This window comes from Daktulosphaira vitifoliae, unplaced genomic scaffold (genome assembly GCF_025091365.1).
Source record: "Daktulosphaira vitifoliae isolate Bord-2020 unplaced genomic scaffold, ASM2509136v1 Scaffold_1, whole genome shotgun sequence".
Lineage (NCBI taxonomy): Eukaryota > Metazoa > Arthropoda > Insecta > Hemiptera > Phylloxeridae > Daktulosphaira > Daktulosphaira vitifoliae.
In genome coordinates this window covers 17828532-17849103 of record NW_026099572.1, presented here as the reverse complement: position 1 = coordinate 17849103, position 20572 = coordinate 17828532, and the positions used below count along the sequence as shown (strand labels likewise).

Genomic DNA, 20572 nt, shown 5'->3' with positions numbered 1-20572 from the left:
CTGAATATGTCAGATACCGAATATTCGACCCATCCCTACATAATGTACAACTAAAGTTACATAAAATTATACTTTATGGTACTTACTATATAATAAGTTTACTTTTTTAAACTATTTATCACTCTGTCCTATCTAAGCCATGATCGTACGCTATTGATAATGATTTAATTGCGAGAAAAGAAAGAGTAGGTACTAGTATGTCAGTTGTAACGTTTAATTCTATTGCTAATGTCTTCTATCATGATATTCATAGTTCTATGGAGACGATAAAGGAACAAATTACATTAAGTAATTTTTTTTTTAAATTGTTTTTTAATCGACTAACAAAGAGTAATGTTTATAGAATTTTTGTGATCAGTGTAAAAAATTCAGTATATTATGAGGTTATATATGGTTTATGAAACTGGCACAATTCCACCGCAAATCGCAGAAATGACAGTTTTATTCTAGACCACGATATAAAAGCGTATTATTTTTCTGGTTATTCGTGTATTGAAAATCATAATTTCTTTTATAAACATAATGATGAGGACAACGCGCAGAGGAGAGTTGAAAGATTTAAGTTTAAAAAACTGCGTTCTCTTTGAGGTATTTGGCCGGCTACTGGTAAATGAGATTAAAATAACTTGAATGTATAGGTGTGCCAACTTAAAAGTGTATTTCGTTTAGGCTGTTGCAATTATGACTTGATCTGCAAATGTATAATAACTTTTAAAAATTCTAATATGTTCACTAAGTTTTTCTTTGGGAAAAAAAGTGCTCAACTAACGCATACTAATAATCATGTAATATCTGTTCCGTTTATTAGTTTTTAATGGCCATATGACTTGACCGTGAAATCACTTTCTTAATTTTTTGTTTAAGAGAAAAAAATATTTTGTTGTATAGATGTAACCTCATTTGAAACATGTTATGCAAGTGTAGTGAAAAGAGTAATCTTTTGAATTCTAATGATTATTGAAGATTCAGCAGTCATTTTAACCAACCACAATAATAACTTGCCTGTGCAATGAGTTATTTTGTGATTATCTTATTGAAAGCTATTAAAATACGTACTAAGTAATACACTATTGTCCAACAATACTAATATTATAATTTTTACGAAATGATAGCTTAAATTATTTACTTAATATTTTTCAAAAAAATGTCATTAATTCAAAATCAATTGCTATCAGTTATATTGTATAACTACGTAGTAATTATTACTTTTAGTTTTCTATAACATCACATAAAAGTTGCTTTTCCATGGAACTAAACAAAACACATAATTCAATTACATTAATTTGATACAAATTGAATATTATATAATTTTCAATAGTGCATAGTATATACTATTGTAGTATAATATAATAGTGACTTTGAACTACGATTTAAGTTTGCATTCTATACATGAACAGTAGTTTTAACTAATCACTTGTATGATAAAATTAAATTATTACTATTTTGTTTTATTAAATCGAGATATTTTTTCTCTTCAAAATTATTCATCACATGTTTTTGCGATAACTAAATTTATGTTGTCATTAAAATGTTTTTTCGGGATTAAACTGAACATTTTAGTTTTAAAATACTCTTTAATTCGTCAAGTTATTTTGTTGTTTGGAAAGCGATTTGGTTTATTTTTTAGTAAAATTTAACTTAAATGGTAAACCTAACTAATGTTTTAGTATATTTTGTAAAAATCACGTTCTTATCCGGATACTCGATACCGTTTAACTAATAATATCCCGTGCTCTTTATGGGTTTCAGTGATATTTTCAAAAGGTACATTCCTTGTTTAAGATATCCCAGTTATATTTTCAAAAAGTTATGTATGTCTCATTGTGAATGAATTTATCAGCCGAGCGCTAAGGTTTCAGGCTTTTTAAATATGTATTTAAACGTAGTAACAATCGCTACATTGTATTAGTAGTTGACCTTTGGGCGAGGGAGTTTCGTGAAAATTAATAGCAGTCTTATGTGTGCACACGTACCTATAAAAATCGTGTGTGTTTCGGATCAAATTCTTTCTTCAGCCAACGTCCACTCACACACAGAAATTTAGGAATGTGGAGCCAACGGTGCCAAAACGAAAATATCTCTTATAGAGGATAAAGAAAAATGTTACAGAGTTCAAAAAAATCTTAGCTTCATGTTGATGAATATAAAAATCTTTAAAAACCGATAAAGCAGAAACAAGAATGAGGAAATCGCTTGAACAATTTTAGTAATGCATTTATTATCAGTGTTCTTGTACAGTATTTAAACAATTTTTCGGTTCCATCATAGTTCCAGTTCGTAATGTTTTATGCGTTATTAATGCATATTATAAAAAGATTCTTTACAATTCAAATTATTAACTGACTCATGTAAGGTAGATATATTCCTTAAGTTTTGACCCACAACGCATTATATTTATATTCAATGAAAAGGAAGCGACTTAATAACTATGTGTGTATGTCAGTCTAACGTTATTTCCCTTATTGTTTAAACGATAGTGACGGTGAGATTTTTCACAGTCTTAATTATTGTATGGGTTAGTGAACCTGCAAAGTTGTTTTTATGGCATCAAATTTATTTTAATGAGTTTCTTCTTTTGAAAATTTCAGTAGGTAATTTGTACTAAATACTAATTATCCAACATTTATATATTGCATTCTATATATTTCAATTTAAATTCTATTAAGAATCTCTTAATAGAAAAGGGATCAATTTTGTTTTTTTTTGCGAGATGCGTCGTTTTCAATATAACTTTTTTTTTCGTTTTATTTGAAATTACATAAATGTTGGTTTTAATTGTTTACAAGAATTTACTATATCTGTCTAACATAAATTATTTAATTATACAAAGACTTCGATTAAAGAATTTTACTCTATATACAACAAAAAAAGTAGTTTTTATTATTCAAGTATTGTGATAATTACTTTAAATATAGTGATTCTATCAAAATAAATTTATTTTGATTAAATGTGCTATATTTTATACTCAAAAGAAATACTAATTTTTCTAAAAAAATTTTATTTTTAAAAATGAACAAAGGCTTAATTTCAAGATATTTTTCTAATGAAAAAATGAAATATTTTCAGTTGGACCTTTATTTCAATAATTAATTTAATTACCAATAAACTTGCTAATATTTACATGTAAAATATTAAGAATTTATTCTCTAAAATTAAGTTAATGTTGAGTTCAATAACCAAATTTAGATTTACTTGATGAATATATACAGAAAAATTTTTTCATCTTTTTAGTGAAATTTCTAATATTAAAATATATTCTTATTAATAGTTATAGTATGTTTTTAAATTTGTTTCGTATTTATCTATGAGTTAATATTTTATGGCATTGTTTATATTTTTTTATATTCATAAGCGGTAAAAAATTATTTGGATTTTTCGAGAGCGGATTTTGCATAAATTTATAATTTTTTTTTTTTATGATGAGTGAAGTTTTGTTTTATAGATTTTATTTTAACTGTAAAATGACGGTAAAATCTTTAGAAATTAATAAAAATAATTTGTTGGGTGTTATAGCCCTATGCAAAGATGTAAATAACGTCCAAAAGAAATATTTACTTGAGCACATTGATATTTTTAGGTTTTTATTTTTATGCTCCGCGTATAATAAAAAATCTAAAACCTAAGCTATAGATTTGTAAACCATAATTATAATATTATTTGATCAAGCGGCTGTATAAATTATTATCCTAGCGGAATCGGATTAACGATAATTTTAGGTTTTCCAATATTTATTTATTAACAATCTAAATATGTATAGATATGTTATTGTGTAAGTGGTTTATTTAACCGTGTTCAGCACCAACCATTTATTTTAATTATTGTTGCTAGTTGTACTGTTGAATTCCATTTACAAATTCGTTGTCACGTTATAAAAATTTATGTCTAAGTCATAATTGTTTTTCCATGATAAGGCCAGGTTAATGAATTTTAATAGTAGGATTAATAATTGATACGCCCTTAATGTTGTTATATAGTTTTATTTTTTATCAAAGTCGTTAATAACAAAAAAATCCTTTGTCAGTTATGTCTACTGTATGCTATTTTATGATGTTGTACGTGTGTATAAAACAGACTTATATACTTACAAAATATATATTTCTATTTATTTGTATTGTTTGTCAAAGCTTGTTAACTGGAAATATTTCAGCCGTTAATTACCGTTAACTCACGTTTTTTTAATCCTAATGGCTCTTCATGCCTCGAAGCTGGCAACGGACCATGCGATGCATTGGGATTCTGTTAAGGGTCATCGAACTTAAATGACGTGCCCTTAACCCTTTAACAATAAGTGACATGCAATATTTATCAGACATAAGTCATGGGGGGGTGATAAGCTTAATTTATATTAAAATTCCAGGAAATGGGTGGGCTCTTAAGAAAACATCTTGTTTTCAGAATTTCCAATAAGTTGATAAATAAATTGATTCTTTGTAAATTTATCGTTGATATCACTTATACTTCTCCTAATAGTAATAAATTATAATACTTTTCAAATTATTTGTATTTTATTTTTTGTAAATACTTACCTAAGCTGTATAGTGTACCTAATTAATTTACAGTCTTTTATATACTTTGTAAATTCTTTTTTGTATATATTTATAAAACTTAATGGTTTAATGAAACATTAATTTTTAACATATACTATAATTAATTAGTGCAGACGTTGAAATAAGAAATTAAACAGAAGTATTTCGTTTGGTTCTCTAAAAAATATGATTATTTCTTTACAGAATTAAAAAAAATTTTTTTCTGTTTACCTTTTAACATTTTAATTGGTCAACAGTATGAACAATTATAAATTGTGAAAACTAGTAATTAACTATGATATTATTTCCTTTAATGTAATTACGGCTATTCTTGGAATGATACATTATTATGTTATTAAATACATAAACTGTAGGTTAAAATTAAATGTTAAATCTTTTATAAAAAATTTACTAGTAATCTTAACAGAGTTGTAATTTTTTTTTTCGTCTTTCTCAGTATGTTATGTATTGATCTATGCAGCTATAATGCAGTTAATGCGACAATGTTTTTTTATCTGGCGTACGTGAGAAAACCCCTTTAAATCTCTTAAGTATTCATTTCTTTATATTTATTATTTAATGTATGGTTTAAGTAAATACATTGGCCTAATCGGTGTGTGTATGCAAACGATATTTCTGTAGCCTGTCTAGTGCTTCTAGACACTAAATTTCTTTTTAAAAATAAATACATGTTGAAATATTATTAACTGAAAGTTTCATTGAACCCGTTTTGATCATTAATAATCTTTAGTGGTGTAACTAAATGTGATCACTATTTTTTCTTTTAGAAAATATTTTATGTTAACTAGGAATCAAGTGTAAATGATCTATTATGTTGTGATTTTTTTGTTAATCAACAATAAGGTCAGTATTATAATGGAAAAAATGTACATCCTTCTGCAGCCAACATTTGTTGTGTATGAACTTTCCCATTAAAAAAAATTGGACACTAACCTTTCTTTACCGTAATAGCTGTTTAGCCTGTTTTTCAACATGTCGGTGTGTACTATCTGAGTACGGCCACGATGATTTAAGTGCATTATATGTTTAATACACTCTGTGTGATGACGACGAAAACCAGTTATACGTCGTCTGAGACTTTGGCCTTCTGTGTAATCGTATTATTCTCTAGCTGCCACGATTTTAAAATGTCATTCGTCATCAACGGTACCTAGTTTATAGTTGATAGGATGTATTGGAAGTCCTATGACTGACCTTAAGATTTCAGTCTCTTATCACTTCTAGGCCGTGACGCTGTGTTAATGTATTAGGCGATATAACGCTCATTAAATCCCGAGTATAGTATGAACAATTACAAGGAACATTTCCTTGCACATGGTATTTCATAGTTGGGTCAATGCCAGAATAGCACATAGTGTATTATATATACACTCATTACTTACACAAACTTCCTAATTTGTTGATGTATGATGAATTTAGAATAAACATGCGATATTTTGAAACATAATACTTTGTTTTTTTGTTTAATAAATGTAGTCGTGTTTTTGAAAGTATAAGTATTTCACATAAAGATTGACATGATTTTTTTCACTTTCAGGTAAACGTCGTTACCGTCACCAGTGGTGCACATGGCGGGCGTAAATAGCGTAAGTACTTATATTAATGAACCAGACAGTTTGAATAACTCACCTGAGCACACTAACAAAGTTGACGATTCGGACGAATACGATGATTCGTTGCAGCATGTTATCGACAACGAGTTAACAAAACGTCTTAACGAATGCGAAACTCCCTCCGAACGCGTCAAGTGTAGTGTAGACATAATGTTGGCCGCGGAGTCCGTTCACGGGGCCACTGTTAAATTAGATGACGGTCATTACTCAGACTTTGAGTCTTTAAAACATAATGACTACCACAATCAAAAAGAGTCAAGTGAAATGTTTGTCCTGTCGGAAAAACTGCACGCTGAAGAGACAAGCGATAAAGGTCTTGGGTCTGAGATAGTTGTTGATTCTGATACACTAAAATCTGATGTAGACAATGACGGACCGTTGTCTGATAACATGAGCAGTGGTTTCGAGGATGGACTGATGAGAGAGTTTGTCGAACAAGACCCTCCCTGTATAGATTTAGAGGAGCCTCGAATGTTCACTAGACCTGTTCCAGCTGATGAATTGGATAACGTAACTGAATTAGTGTTCGATACATGGACCACGGCTGACGAGATCTCAAAATTCGAAGCTCAAAGTGCTAAGCCTATCAACGGTGACGAAGAGCCCGAGATAAGCTTAGGCATTCCCAATGTCGTTGCCGAGAATAACAAAGAGTGTTTTGACATTAACGCACCAGTTATAACTAACAGTGTTGTGAGTTTTGTTTTTTGTTTGATTGCTTATATTAATTATTAATTACACAGTAAAAATAGGTTATATGAATACAAGTATATTAAATGAAAATTCTTGGCAGCAAATAATTTTAATTGAATAGTTAATCAATTTAGTGTAAATTGTATTAATTAACCTTATTGCAAACTCAATTTTTTTTCCTTAATTGATATTTTATATAAATACTTTATTTTTTATAGACATTAGAATTGTTGATTTGAGTGTGCACTATAACATCGTTTCTATGGTTTTTTTGTTAGTTTATTAGATTATGTTGCTTTAAATTTATTAGAATAGTAGTAGTTTTCATAAATAGCACTTGGCTTTTAACTTCACTTTAGATAGAAATCATTCACAGTTAATTTTTTTTATTACTATTAAAGTTGACTTAAATGCTTCAAAATAAATTTGCATGTATTGTAATTATAAAAAATATGATAAATTAATGATAAGTACAGGCCAATGGTATTATTGCTCGTCAAAAATTATTTATTGATACCGGAAACAATCATAAACTCCTTCCCGGTTATTATCTAATATGTGACATAGTTATTCAATTCTTCTTTGTTTGAACCTTCATGAAATTAACTACATATTGAGAATCTATAGAAGAATTAGAAAAAATCAAGTAACAAATTTTAGAAAGTAGTTTTATAACAATATTTAATAGAGCTATTTAAATGATTTCAATGACAAGATTGATTTTTTTTTTATTAGCTTTCTGTGATTTTATTTCCTTTACAAAATCTCACCAATCATTTAAAATTTATACTTAAGCATTGATAATACTTTTATTTTAACCATTATTTTGTCTGTAAGTAATGTTATAAACAAAAAAATGTTTTTTCTATTTAAGTGTATCTTAGAGGCTAATTTAAACAATAAATGTTTTTTATATAAATAAAAAGTTTTTTTAAAGAATTATCATAAAATCATATTTCATATTGACATTTTGTTTTGAGATTTGGTTTACTTAGGAATCATAAAAAAATACTGCATCATATATGAAATGGATGTAATCGTTGGTGTAATAGTAGTAAACGAAGTCACGTTTTAGTTATTTTTTCGATAATAGGAAAAACTCAATTCTGATGTAGTCATTGGTAAGATGCTAGTACGGGAGGAGGGGAATGCGAACTAGTCATTGTGGTTTTCTATTGTTGTTTGCAACTCAAGTAGTCCTAATCCGATCGATTATAAGTAATTTTACTGTTAAGTAGCTAATCTACAGTAGCTTAATATGAGTTCTGACTTCCAAATTAACCAAATTTCATAAATCGCCTTTGTAACCAAATACGCATCGTGTAACTTAATGTTAAAAATAATTCGAATTTGAAAAAAATTCGCTTGTCAATTGCTTATAATACCTTTTCGTGTACCTGTATAACGTTGTAAATCAGTGGTGGGGCTCTACACTGTGATAAACGACGGCTCGCGGACGATACGGTGGTGATGTATACATGACTCCACATGTACACGTTGTCGTCACGGTGTTCTTCCCCTATTGTCCATTATACGCGCCATTGTGCCTGTACACCTACTAGTTTATACTCGACCCACCAACCGGCCCCAAGTGTACTTACAATCTGATAGTCGAGCCCGTTGCTGCTCACCGTTTTGCTTGTTGAAAATTTACGGCTCGTACGTTTATTTCTTGTACAATATGTCATTAATATTATGCATGCGCACTCGACAAATGACATGGTTGACGGGCATACTTTGAATTGATGTGTAATGTTTTATTATGGTCTTTTGGCAGGCCGAAGTAGTGTCAGAAAAGACGACTGAACAGCGTAAGAGCGTCAAGAAGAAGTCTTCGGCTGTTAACGGCGAGTCGACAGCGACCACCGTAGTCAAGACGAAAAAAACAAAAAAGTCAAAAAAATCTGACGAGAAAGAGAACATATCTGTTGTGAGTTTACTTAAGAACTAATGGTGTGCATTTGATTTTTCTCTATTAACCGTTTCCTTTGTCCGTTTTTAGTCGTATTAAACGTACTAACGTGTTTTTTTTAGATTTGAGTTTTTAAATAATTTTTACATTACCTTTTTCATTAGCTTTTCGTGCGAAACAAACTAAACTCGATGCAGTTGTCATCCGTTAGACAGAGACACTTCTTTGATCGAAGTAAAAATGGGTAACAATTTTCTCTAGGATTCTTTTATTTGTTTAAAACAAAATTATACATCCCAACGACACGAGGTATTGTATATATATATATACTATATAATTAGTATTTTGACGCTTGTGTTTTGTTGAAGCATTCTGATTTGTATCGTTGCACGCAATAGAAATATATGTATATAGTTGAAACATCTCGATTCCGCGCTGACTGCATCTACTAGTTGATGATTAGTAATTACTCTTTTTTTTCAAATTGTATATCATGTACAAATATAGAAAAGGAGCTACCCACAATTAGGCTGTGTGTGCAATTTTGGGCGCATCGTCGTGCCCAGTCGCGTTCTTGTCTATTTAAGGCGAATTCTAAACTATCTCTCTCTCTCTCTCTCTCTGCATCCTTATCTAGTACTTGTTATCGTGACTTGCTATTCTTCAAATAAAATCGTTTTTCATAGGAGAGAGTCCTATGAAAAATTTACACGCACTTAATGTATAGTTTTTGTTGTACCTACGTTATTTTGTGAATAGTAGTTGCAACCTTTTTTTTTTTTTTGGCTTTTGTATAGCATATGAACGGCTTCTCTACGGACAAAATCGTCGCGGTTCAGAAAAGCACCGGAGAAAAGTTCGACGAATGTGCCATTGAAGAGGAGGACGATCTGTCAAACGTATGCGTAAGAGACCTCGTAAGTATAACCGGTATGGAGTTACGCAGGTAACTCGGTAAACGCTTACAAGTACTTTTCGGATGTTTGTTTCTCTCAATTAAAATACACCCGCACAGCTGCACAATGAGATTGTTTCTTTCCGTTTACAATGGTCCATTTGGGCGCAAGCATTTACATTGTCTGGGAATTAATTGGACACCGGCCTTGAAATGCTCATATATTTTCTTTTGTATCGGTTACTTTAGTATATTCTATCGTGAAATTAGTTTCCTAGTGTTAAGTGTACACTTAGTTGAGTTGATGCACATAAATACAGTAGGTACACGACAAAGTACAAAATAATATTATTATGTATATGTATACACCGAGCCTTTTTTCGTTACATTTATTGACAATATTTTGTCCTTTTACTCGATAAATTACAATGCTAATAATACTATAAAGAGTGGTTGGTTTATCATAAACCACTGGATTACTCTCAAAGTAAATACAATGTTGATATCTTTTAGTTACATATAGTTCTTGAATTATCAGCTACTCTGAATACTCTATTACTTCTCAGAAACCTTGTAACTTAAAGGTGTGTCAACTTAATTTCTTTAAATGGCAACATATATATTTACCTAGCTTATAATATAGGAAATAATCTAATAAAGAAAATAATTACAACTTTTTGACCAGTATTTTGTAAACTATTCTCATTTTTATACCTTGACGGGACGAAGAGTATGGACGGGAAATGACTAGTAATAAAAATAGCAGCATCACTATTTACCTCCAGTCCTTACTATAAATTGTTAATAACTCTTGAAATACTGGTCCAAAAGTTGTTATCAACCAGTTACTTTCTTAATTAGATTATTCCCTACTTTATAATCTAGTTAAATATGTATGTTGCCGTTAAAATTGATAAAAGTTGACACCCCTTTATATGTTATAAGGGATGATTCTAAAAAGTAGTTATTAGCTGATAAATCAAGAGTTATATGTAACTAATAGAAATCAAAAATTATTTTTTCAATATTGTATTTATTTTGCGAGTAATCGAGTGGTTTATGATTAACCGATCACTCTGTAGTTGGTCAAAGAAATACTAATAAAACCGTAATTCCTAATGCCGTTTCCGTTTTTATGAATTGTAAATTGCAAAAACTAAATAAAACATTCCAAATGGCACGGCAATACTGTAATAAAAATAAATGAGCAATTTATTATCCTTTTTTACTATAGCCGTACGTTCATATTTTTTTCTTAGTGATTTTGAAAAACAGATGATTCTACCAGTTAGGTCAAACTGACAGGTTTTGTCTGTTATAGGATAATAATACTATATGGAATAATTTAAAATTTATTCTTCGCGAATTTGTTAGATTAACATTTTATATGTCAAAGTATACTGTCTAAATTATGTCCACCTCAATTAGCTACAGTTGTACGGATATAGAAAAATGCGTGGTCGTTAAGCCATATTCACATTTTTATTTTAACTATGCAGAATAATTAAATATTTGTAAATTTACTTGTTATGGTTCATTGTAATTTTATGCTTATATTCCATTTTCATCCGTGTAAACTCGTTTTTTTTTCAATTTATTCTGAAGATAGTGTGCATTACTTTTATTTTTAATAACTGTCCTTTAAATTCGTATAACATTACTGCCTCATAAGGTGTGAGGTCTATACTTTTAAGCTGTTTGGCCTCGTTGAGGGAATGTAATCAATTCTAGTTGCTTTATCGATTATTATTTCTAGTAAAAATATTTCAGATAGTTATAGGGTTTATAATTTTTATTTGAAACATTTGGTAAAAAAATTTTTATTTTATGATCCATTCTAAATTTTTTAAAATCGGTTAAATATATTCAATGTCCATATATCTTATTCGGATTTTAAAAAAAGAAAATAATGTTTAAATTGTTGGACTAAGTAAATCATTTGTTATAAAATTAAATATCATGCATAAAATTTGATTATTTTTTAGACTAATAAAAGGTTATGTGCTATTGTCTTACGTGATTTCTCTATGTATAATATTAGTACAGATATTTAGCTCAATAATTATAAAAGACATAGGAGTGGCTATTCCTATATGTAGACCACTTGTTTAAGACGTTATGAATGTTTTTCCATTATGAACATTATTTTATTGGATAAATAAAAAACAATGTTGTTGCTTTGATGACAATAATGATTAACCGGAAGCTCAAGTAATAAATAAGTACTATCAATAAGACATTTGCCACTCCTCCGGCCAGAATTATTTATTGTATTTATCATTATATATTGAACCCTATCACAAACATCTGATCTCGCGTAATAATTTCGGACCATACGCTCGTTTTGTGGTAATTACAAAGACAAAATTTGTCGGTCACTAGCCATACTAGAGACTTACAACAATGCACTAAAAAAGCACCTTGTTTGTATATTATTGTTAGTTGTGAATTAATGCTCTAAACGTATTATAAGTGCCGACCAATTTAATCGTTTAATTCTTCCGTTGATTTGGCCAAGAAAAAATAATCTATTCAAATATTTCATACTACAATCTATAGACAATTGTGTTGTTGTTTAAAAACACCAATTATAATTACAGTACAATCGGACTACTCAGACAACTTGCGCGTAGACGTATTTTTTCCTAATTAAAAATAATTTGTGTAGTAAAAGATTCAATTATTGGCTTAATTTAATTCATTCATATGTGTTATGTTTTTGTTTCAACACAGTTAAATAGGTAACATATCACATTATGAGAACGAACATGTTCGTGTACAACTATTTAATACAGTAGGAATTTGGATTCTCTTTATTTATGTGAGAAAATGATTATATAGCAATATGTGATGGTTAATGTTTAAAGACCTTTTATATGCTTAGGAATTTCAAACTTTAGATTTATGCTTCTTGTAACAGTTTTATAGGTAGCTAAGTGTGTGTGTATTGTTCACGAGTAATTTGGACTAATCCGTCTCGTATTGCTTTATATTGTACTTTTAGTATATGTAGTATATGTAATTTGTTTACATTTTTGCTTGTATTGTATGCTTTTAATAGAAAAAAACTTATTGTAACGAAGCTAACCGAAAATCATCGACTGTTATTCCTGAAGAACCTGTACCTGCTTCAATTCCAATTAACGAATTGGTAAGTGAAAGTATAGCTGCATCATTTATTTGGTGAACTGATTTCATTTTCAATTTTTGTTCTTTAATCTCAATTTTTTTTAATCTTCATTATTCTTATTAAGTGAACCTACTTGTACTAATTAAACTGCATGGAATTTTTCATAACTGCATTATTATTTTTAATTGTAAGGTGCTACTATAAAGTATTAAGATACTATTTGTTTATTATCAATTGATTATTGGTAGCATATAAAAAAAAACTTTGATTTATAAGAATATAGTTATAAATAAGTATGATGAATAAAATTATTTATTTAGTTTCTTTAACACGGAAGTCAGTTCACTAAAACGTATCAAATCATATATGTGGTATACGTCTTGTCATATGAGTATTAGCTTATTTTTTTTTTTGCTTTATTTGTAATTAATTTTTTTTGTTTATTTAATTATTTCATCGGTGTTTGCTAAGAAGCGGAATTTCGCTCGTGTCGTTGAAAAACGACCGTCTGAAAACACATCGACAAACGGTTGTATAGTAAGTATTATAATACATGTGCATAGTGTTGCCAAATAAGCTTTTACGTTATCTATCGATACATTTGAAATTCATTGCTGTTGATACGCTTTTAGTGTTGCACATATGGTTAGTTTGCCTTTATGATTGTTTTTTCATTTTATACGCTTTATACTGACAAATATATTTGAGCTTTCTATTATTAGACTGTCGACGCTATTTCAATACGCCAGTTAAGTATACTTATATGGGTCTTGTATTTAATAGTTCTAATTTTTCCAAAATTGTGTTTTATACTTTTTTATTTATTAAATTGGCAAGTATTCAGTTTAACATATTTATTAAGTTTGCTTATTATTATTATTATTTTATTTATACATACTATTGCATTCTTTTTACAATAATATTTAATGAATAAAGTAAGAAAAATAATTTAGTCTTTTAGTTATCAGCTACTTTTGTTTTTGGAATTTTATTCTTTATAATAAAAAAATTGAACTTAACTATCTAAAGCGTATTGTTCATATTATTATAAATAAGATATAATAAAACGGGTGATTCAACTTAAAAATTTTCGTCTTACCCAAGCAGTTTTCTATTAATAATACAATATATGTGCCATTAAATTTGACCGTTTTATGTGATATAGTGTTGTGTAGATGACGAGCAAATTATTCATGTATTATTTTGGTGTTGGAATTGAGATAAAAAATGTATTTCGTTAACTATTTTAGGATTACATACCGTACTCCTACAGTAGTTTTTATTTTTAAATATTAATATTTTCTATTAAATCTGCATATGTGTCTTTAATAAGTTCTATTGGTTATTTCTCCCGCCCACATTTGTGTAAGGTTGTTTTATAGTAACATTAATTTCTAATGTTTATGAAATTCTCATAGGATTTCTCTTAAATTTGACCACTTTGATTAATAATATGAATAACATTTAATATTTCAACACATTTAAAACAATATTTCATACTACCATATTAATGTGTCTAACTTTTTATCTTTTCCGCTATCTTTTCTTCCGCTCTACATTCCTAAGACTATTACAAAAATATATCCAGCCAGAATATGCCAAGAAATGTTTTTTAGAAAATATATCCAATCGTATGTCCCGTGTTAATTGTTTTATCATTCTTTTACTTTATATTTTGTCTGTAAACATCGAATCACTAATTTTCAACTAAAAATAGTTGATTTTGTTTTAACATATATTATAGATCTATAAAATTTTAATTTAACCTAAAAAATATATTTTTTAATGGTGGTAATATTTTACTTACAACTAAAAATAAATACTTATGCTGTGCGTATAACAGTGTATTACTTTTGATTATTATTGGTGATTTTGGTATAATTATTAAATGATAATAAGCCAAATATATTCAAAAAATATTTTTTTTTAGAAATCAAGTTTTGGTAAATTTGATCAGTTAGAAAAAAAAGCAATTCTTCAACAAAGATCTTTGGAATCTGATAAAGGTGACTCTAAGCAGGTATGTTGGATTTTATTTAATGTACTACGAGTAGATATAATTAATTGTTCTAATTGATTTGTGGTTTCGTAGAATGGAGTTGCTCGTCCAGAAGTCCTTTCCGTATGTAAGTCATGTGATAAAACCGTCTATGCTATGGAGCAAATCAAAGCGGAACGTCAAGTTTGGCATAAAAACTGTTTCCGTTGTACCACGTGCAATAAGCAGTTAACGTGAGTAATTTAATATAATTTATGCGTGGCCTTTTCAAAAAGTTTTGCTTTTTCTTTTCAGAGTTGACATATACAGTAGTCATGAAGGTTTATTGTACTGTAAACCACACTTCAAGGAATTGTTTCAACCTAAAGTTGTCGTTGAAGAAGAAGAACCAAGTAAGCAAGAAGCCATAAAATTAATATTAACATAGGGGAACTTATAAATTACTTTAAATAAGTACATTACTTATAATATTAGTATTTTTATATTAATATTAATATTTCTTTACACTTATGCTTATACTTCTTTTGGTATATATTGTAAAATCTCATAAAATTTTACCATTTTCTGACATGGCTTTTGGATAGTAATTGTAAAATTGTAAGGCATTTAAAAGTAATGGGTACTCGTCAAAAAATTATTTTTAACTTTCATTGCATGAATAAATTTTATATCATTTAATTCACTAAGTAGTTTTCGTTAGGACTATTAAATATAAAACAAATAAAATTGTGTTAATTATTTTAATAATTTTCAATTTTTTTTTAATCATAACAATCGACATCGCTTCATATTAGTTAAACGCAAGAAACCTGAAATGATAATTCGTGAAAATCAACCTGCTGAATTACCACCAGATGTGGTTAGAGGTATTGAAAAATAATTTGGACGAATGTGTAGTTTGTTTTTGTGTGTGATGTAATATCTTTTTTGTGTATTAGACCTATTTTACCCTAATTAAAAAATTTTCTTTTTAATAATTTAATTGATTAAAAACTCAATTAACCATAAAATCTAGTACCTAAACAAAAGTTTACTCGCTAGTTTAGGCTGCGGTCTAGGGCAGCTTTATTTTTATGAGAAGTAATTTTCATTTTTAACACTCGTAAATAATTAATGTGGAGGGGGTATAAAAATTTTTTAGCTTACAGGTGCCAAATAGCTTTATACGCCTCTATTTACTTGTATATAATTAAATCTTGGTAATTTTTACTATTAGTAAAACTCAAATTATAAACCAAATGTAATTTTTGTACTAACATCTTATTTTTATATGCATTTAATTTAACTATTAATTCGACCAAAATATTCAATTAATGAAATAGTTTTCTGTATGTTATATAAAATATTAGCACTCGTTTTATTTTGATTATTTTACCAATAAATTAATATTATGAAATAAAGTTATATTTAAAATTAATACTTGTACCTAATTTTTAATCAACAGCGAGCGATAAGCCGGACTTGGGTTTGGAAGAATTGAGCTCTTTAAATGTTAAGTCACGTTTCCAAGCTTTCGAAAATGGTACCACAAATGGTAATACATCTATGGAAAAATCTCCAATTAGTGTAAAAAGGTCACCGAGTATTTTAAGCAAAATGGCGAAGTTCGTTTATATTAAGGTTAAATTACTTACTTTAACATTCTAATATTTGTTTTCTTTTTATTAGATTTAAATCTAAGGGTATGGACATTGGTGTTCCTAATGAAGCATTAAATGGGGCATATTTTGAACCATCTAGTAGTGAAAGCGAAAATGAAGAAGATCTAGAAAAAAGTGATATTACAAAAAACTGTATTACCAAAGAAAAACCAATGAGTTTTGATAAAATGGATTCAGTAAAACGTAATTGGGAAATGCGTAAAGAAGAAATAAAAGAAGAACATAAACAAGAAATACAAAATATTAGATCAAAACTATTTTTGGTATTATTGAATATTTCTCTTTATAACAAAACAACTAAAATTACTGAAATTAAATTAACAACATTTTTCTGATGTAGGGTAAACAGGGTAAAATGAAACAAATGTATGAGCAAGCTGTTGCTGAAAGTGAACGCACTGGTGTCAAGCGTGATGTGAACATCAATAAATCTGATAAAGCTAAAGTAATTAAGGAGAAGTTTGAAAAAGGTGAAACATTAAAAGATGAAAATGAAGAAGAAGATGAAAATAATAAGATAAATCAAGACGACGAAATGAGTGTTTTTGAAGCAGGTAGATTTGATTTGATTTTTTATTTATTAATGTGACATTGTTTATAACAATTTAATTTGTAATAATTAATTGTACGTTGGACTTTTTTTATCTTGAACCACTTAATAAATTGAAAAATAAAAATAATATTTATTATTTTTTTTTGTTTCCCTTAGTAATATATTACTTTCAATCGATTAATCATGATGAAGTATTTTTGCTGTTCATTTCTTATATTTTAAGAAGATAAAAACTTTATTTTTTTAAATGATAAAATATATAATTAATTAGCTTAAAAATTTTGGAAAATTTTTAATTATGAAAACGACTTTGATAGTAACTTTTGGGGTCAGTATTTTGAAAGTTATTATAAACAATTTTATATCTATACCGAAGAAAGAGCAAGGCCAAAAAATGTATAGAGATAAAAATAGAAGGACCCACGCCAGTCAGTACTTTAAATTATTAATAGTTTATGAAATATTAGTCCATATTTATTTTCTTAATTAGATAGTTTTTCATTTTAATAGCTACTTAATTATGTATGTTTCCATTTGTAAAAATAAATTGAAACCCTTTTAAGATATAGGCATAGATTAATCATATTTGATAAATTTAAAAAAAAAATAACTATAAGAAATCTAAAAAAAAATTATTAATAGTATTTTTATTTTTCAATTTATTAAGGAGTCCATAATCAAAGATTCACTCTCTATTTTATTATTTTGTAGGTATTTCCAAGAAATCTAGGAGTCATTTTATGGAGTTAGATGCTAATGTTGCAAAATCTATGCAATCTCCTCCTATTTCTAACACTAAAAAGGAGTTCACTCCCAGCAAACCCGTAAGAACATAATTTAAATTCATGAATTTTATGGATATTTATTAATTATTTACATATTTATGTTTTATATCATTTTTAATCATCAATTATTTTTTTCTTTATAATTAATGAAGAAAAATTTTTATCAAATCATTTATAAAATAAGACATGTTTTTAAGTTTTTTTTTTTTATTTAAATATGGTGAAAATGCCCATTATATGATGACTTTCACTCAATAAAAATGTTTAAACTTCTTAGATAACACCAATGTATACTCGTCAAGTATCCGAAGATGTGGTCAAAAGCAGTGACCGCATTGAGGATGTAACTGTAGAAACAGCTGATGTTTCTTCAAAGTTTAAATTTTTTGAAACATATAAGCCACCTCCAGCTCCTAAGAAACAATTCAGGATCACACCTCCAAGAGAAGGCCAAACTAAGGTTCACAATCTTTGTGGTTGTTGTTTTCCTAACATTTCTGTATTTACATTAATATGCAAAATTTTTCTTTAATACTTCCCTTTTATTATTAGTTTTTTGTTTGTTTTCTATAATATTAATTTGTTTTAGTGGTTTTAAATAACATTTTTAATCATAAAAATAATTATTTGTCAGTTTTATTTAACCTTTATAAAGGATTTTGTATTTGGAGTTAATAAATATATTAAATTATAGATACTTAAAATAGTATTTTTAAATTTAACCTCATTATATCAGGAATATCTAACAGATTTTGTTTTGTAGTTAGTATGATAAAATAATGTATAAATTATATTTATTTTAATAATTATGCATTATTTTATTATTTATTAATTAAATTAGTCACCTTTATAGGTACTTAGTTTTTTATATAACAAGTTTGTTTAATAAAATGTATTCTATCCTGTCAAATCAATCAATTTAATGATAATTGTATATGAAATTTTTTATTTTAAAATTGTATATGTATGTCTAGGGTGAATCTCCTGAACGTGATATTTATCGTGATCCTAATGTTGTGCGGAGTGAAGATCCAGTGGATGAGGCTGCTGATCTTGTTAAAAGTAATACTACTACCAAAATGTTGTCATTATTCCGACAGCTAGAGGTAGCTAAACAGGATGTTCCAGAAGGCCTTAAGCCATTGAAACGGTTTACTCCTCCACCAGATTACAAAGAATCATCGGGTACTGAATCTGAATCTGAAGAAGTTAGTGATAGCGAAGAAGAAGAGTCAAGTTGTAGTGAGACAAATGATGTTGTAAAGTCATCAATGAAAATTGAAGATGAATTTTTAAAAAATGTAATAAAACATTCTCTAAAATTATTTGTATCTATTTGTATTCATGTTATTTGATAATATGAACAAATAACAATACTTTTAAATATTTTTAATATTTATGATAAGCATTTGTCCAAACTTAATTAATTAAAAATATCCTAGGATGAAATATAAATTTTTAGAATTCAAATAATCATTAATGTTTAAACATTTCATAGAATAATTTAATCAGACAGATATTTAGTATAATTATTATTTTTTAATTCAATAAAAATTACTTTTAGGCACAAAATGCTGCAAAAGCAAAATCACTTAAAGAAAAGTTTGAGCATTGGGAACCTGATAAACACTCCATGAATAATGCTGTAACAATGCTGGATTCAGAACAAGAAAGTATTGAATCTACTAAATCTCTTCGTGCTCGTTTTGAATCACTCAAAGCTGAGCAACCAGTTGAAAAACCCAAACCAAAAGTTAACAGATTTGTGGTAAATAATGGAATATTTATTATTAATATAAACAAATTTATGCTTTTTTCTTCTAATCGTTTACTTATACTTCGCTTTTTAGTTTTTTTCTTAAAATTTTCTATTTTTGTAGGCCAACACTAATATGTCGACAGTCGGACGAAAAAAAGACATTTATTGGGATTTTTTTCATTAACGTCTGACATAGCGACATAGATATCAAATTAATTATTTTAAACAAAGTTTTTTAGGTAAATTAAGAGTGCTTCATCAAATAATACTCAATTAATATGATAATCATTTTCTTGCTGAATTGATTAATTTAATTTAGTGTATTAACATTAAAAAATGATATAAGAATGATTTTTCTTCAAATATTTGTGTCTTACTTTGTTTATATTTAGCTAAATGTGAAATAATTTAATGATGTATTTTCAACATTTTTGTAAGCTTGAGACATTTTTAAGTACTCAAAGTTATTATTGAGTCATATTCTAAAATTTATCTTAAATATGAGTCAAATAAAAAAAACTATAATTACATCATTTTAAAATATTCATCCATGATTAAAATAATTTAAGTGTAGAAATGTATATAAAAAATATTCTATTTAAAATTAATATCTAGTATGATTATTTTATCATAAATTCCTTCATAAATTGAAAAAAAAATGTATGTTCTTTTTAGTTAAATATTTTTTTCAATTTATCAGTCATGAAATGATTTTTGTATTTATTTTTTGTTGTAATTCAAAAAGATAAAAAATAAAATATAAAATAACAAAAAAGTTGTAAATGAGTGAATTACGCTGTTATTAAATAGACTAACTCCTGAAAGGAGAATTCGAAGTAGGTGAAATGAGCAGGTCAGTGATAAAAAGCCAAGACATGATAGGAGATGTGGAAAGTTTTAAGTATTTAGGATCAATTGTTTAGGATAAAAGCGAGAAAAAAGAAGAACATTAATTTAAAATATAATCTTACTATTTTAAAATAATCAATATTCTTGTTTTTGTTTAAAACTAATAAAGGGGAAAT

General features: G+C 27.6%; 1 protein-coding gene across 21 annotated transcripts in view; it reads left to right on the top strand.

Annotated features, from left to right (window-relative positions):
* The window catches only part of LOC126896709 (LIM domain and actin-binding protein 1), a 32926-nt gene that overhangs the window by 8843 nt on the left and 3511 nt on the right, over positions 1–20572 (top strand). For 3 of the 21 annotated variants that reach the window (XM_050669684.1, XM_050669698.1, XM_050669697.1), the window contains exons 2-17: positions 6085–6853; positions 8631–8783; positions 9563–9682; positions 12722–12811; positions 13262–13327; positions 14721–14810; positions 14883–15022; positions 15084–15181; positions 15584–15655; positions 16234–16393; positions 16458–16713; positions 16791–17004; positions 17715–17827; positions 18066–18248; positions 18763–19089; positions 19353–19556. In XM_050669684.1, the coding sequence (XP_050525641.1) occupies positions 6116–6853; positions 8631–8783; positions 9563–9682; positions 12722–12811; positions 13262–13327; positions 14721–14810; positions 14883–15022; positions 15084–15181; positions 15584–15655; positions 16234–16393; positions 16458–16713; positions 16791–17004; positions 17715–17827; positions 18066–18248; positions 18763–19089; positions 19353–19556 (3024 nt within the window). In that variant the 5' untranslated portion in view covers positions 6085–6115. Of the gene's footprint in view, positions 1–6084; positions 6854–8630; positions 8784–9562; positions 9683–12721; positions 12812–13261; positions 13328–14720; positions 14811–14882; positions 15023–15083; positions 15182–15583; positions 15656–16233; positions 16394–16457; positions 16714–16790; positions 17005–17714; positions 17828–18065; positions 18249–18762; positions 19090–19352; positions 19557–19668; positions 19787–20572 lie in introns of all 21 variants that reach the window. The other 18 variants (XR_007701907.1, XM_050669685.1, XM_050669702.1 and 15 more) reach the window with 18 other exon arrangements.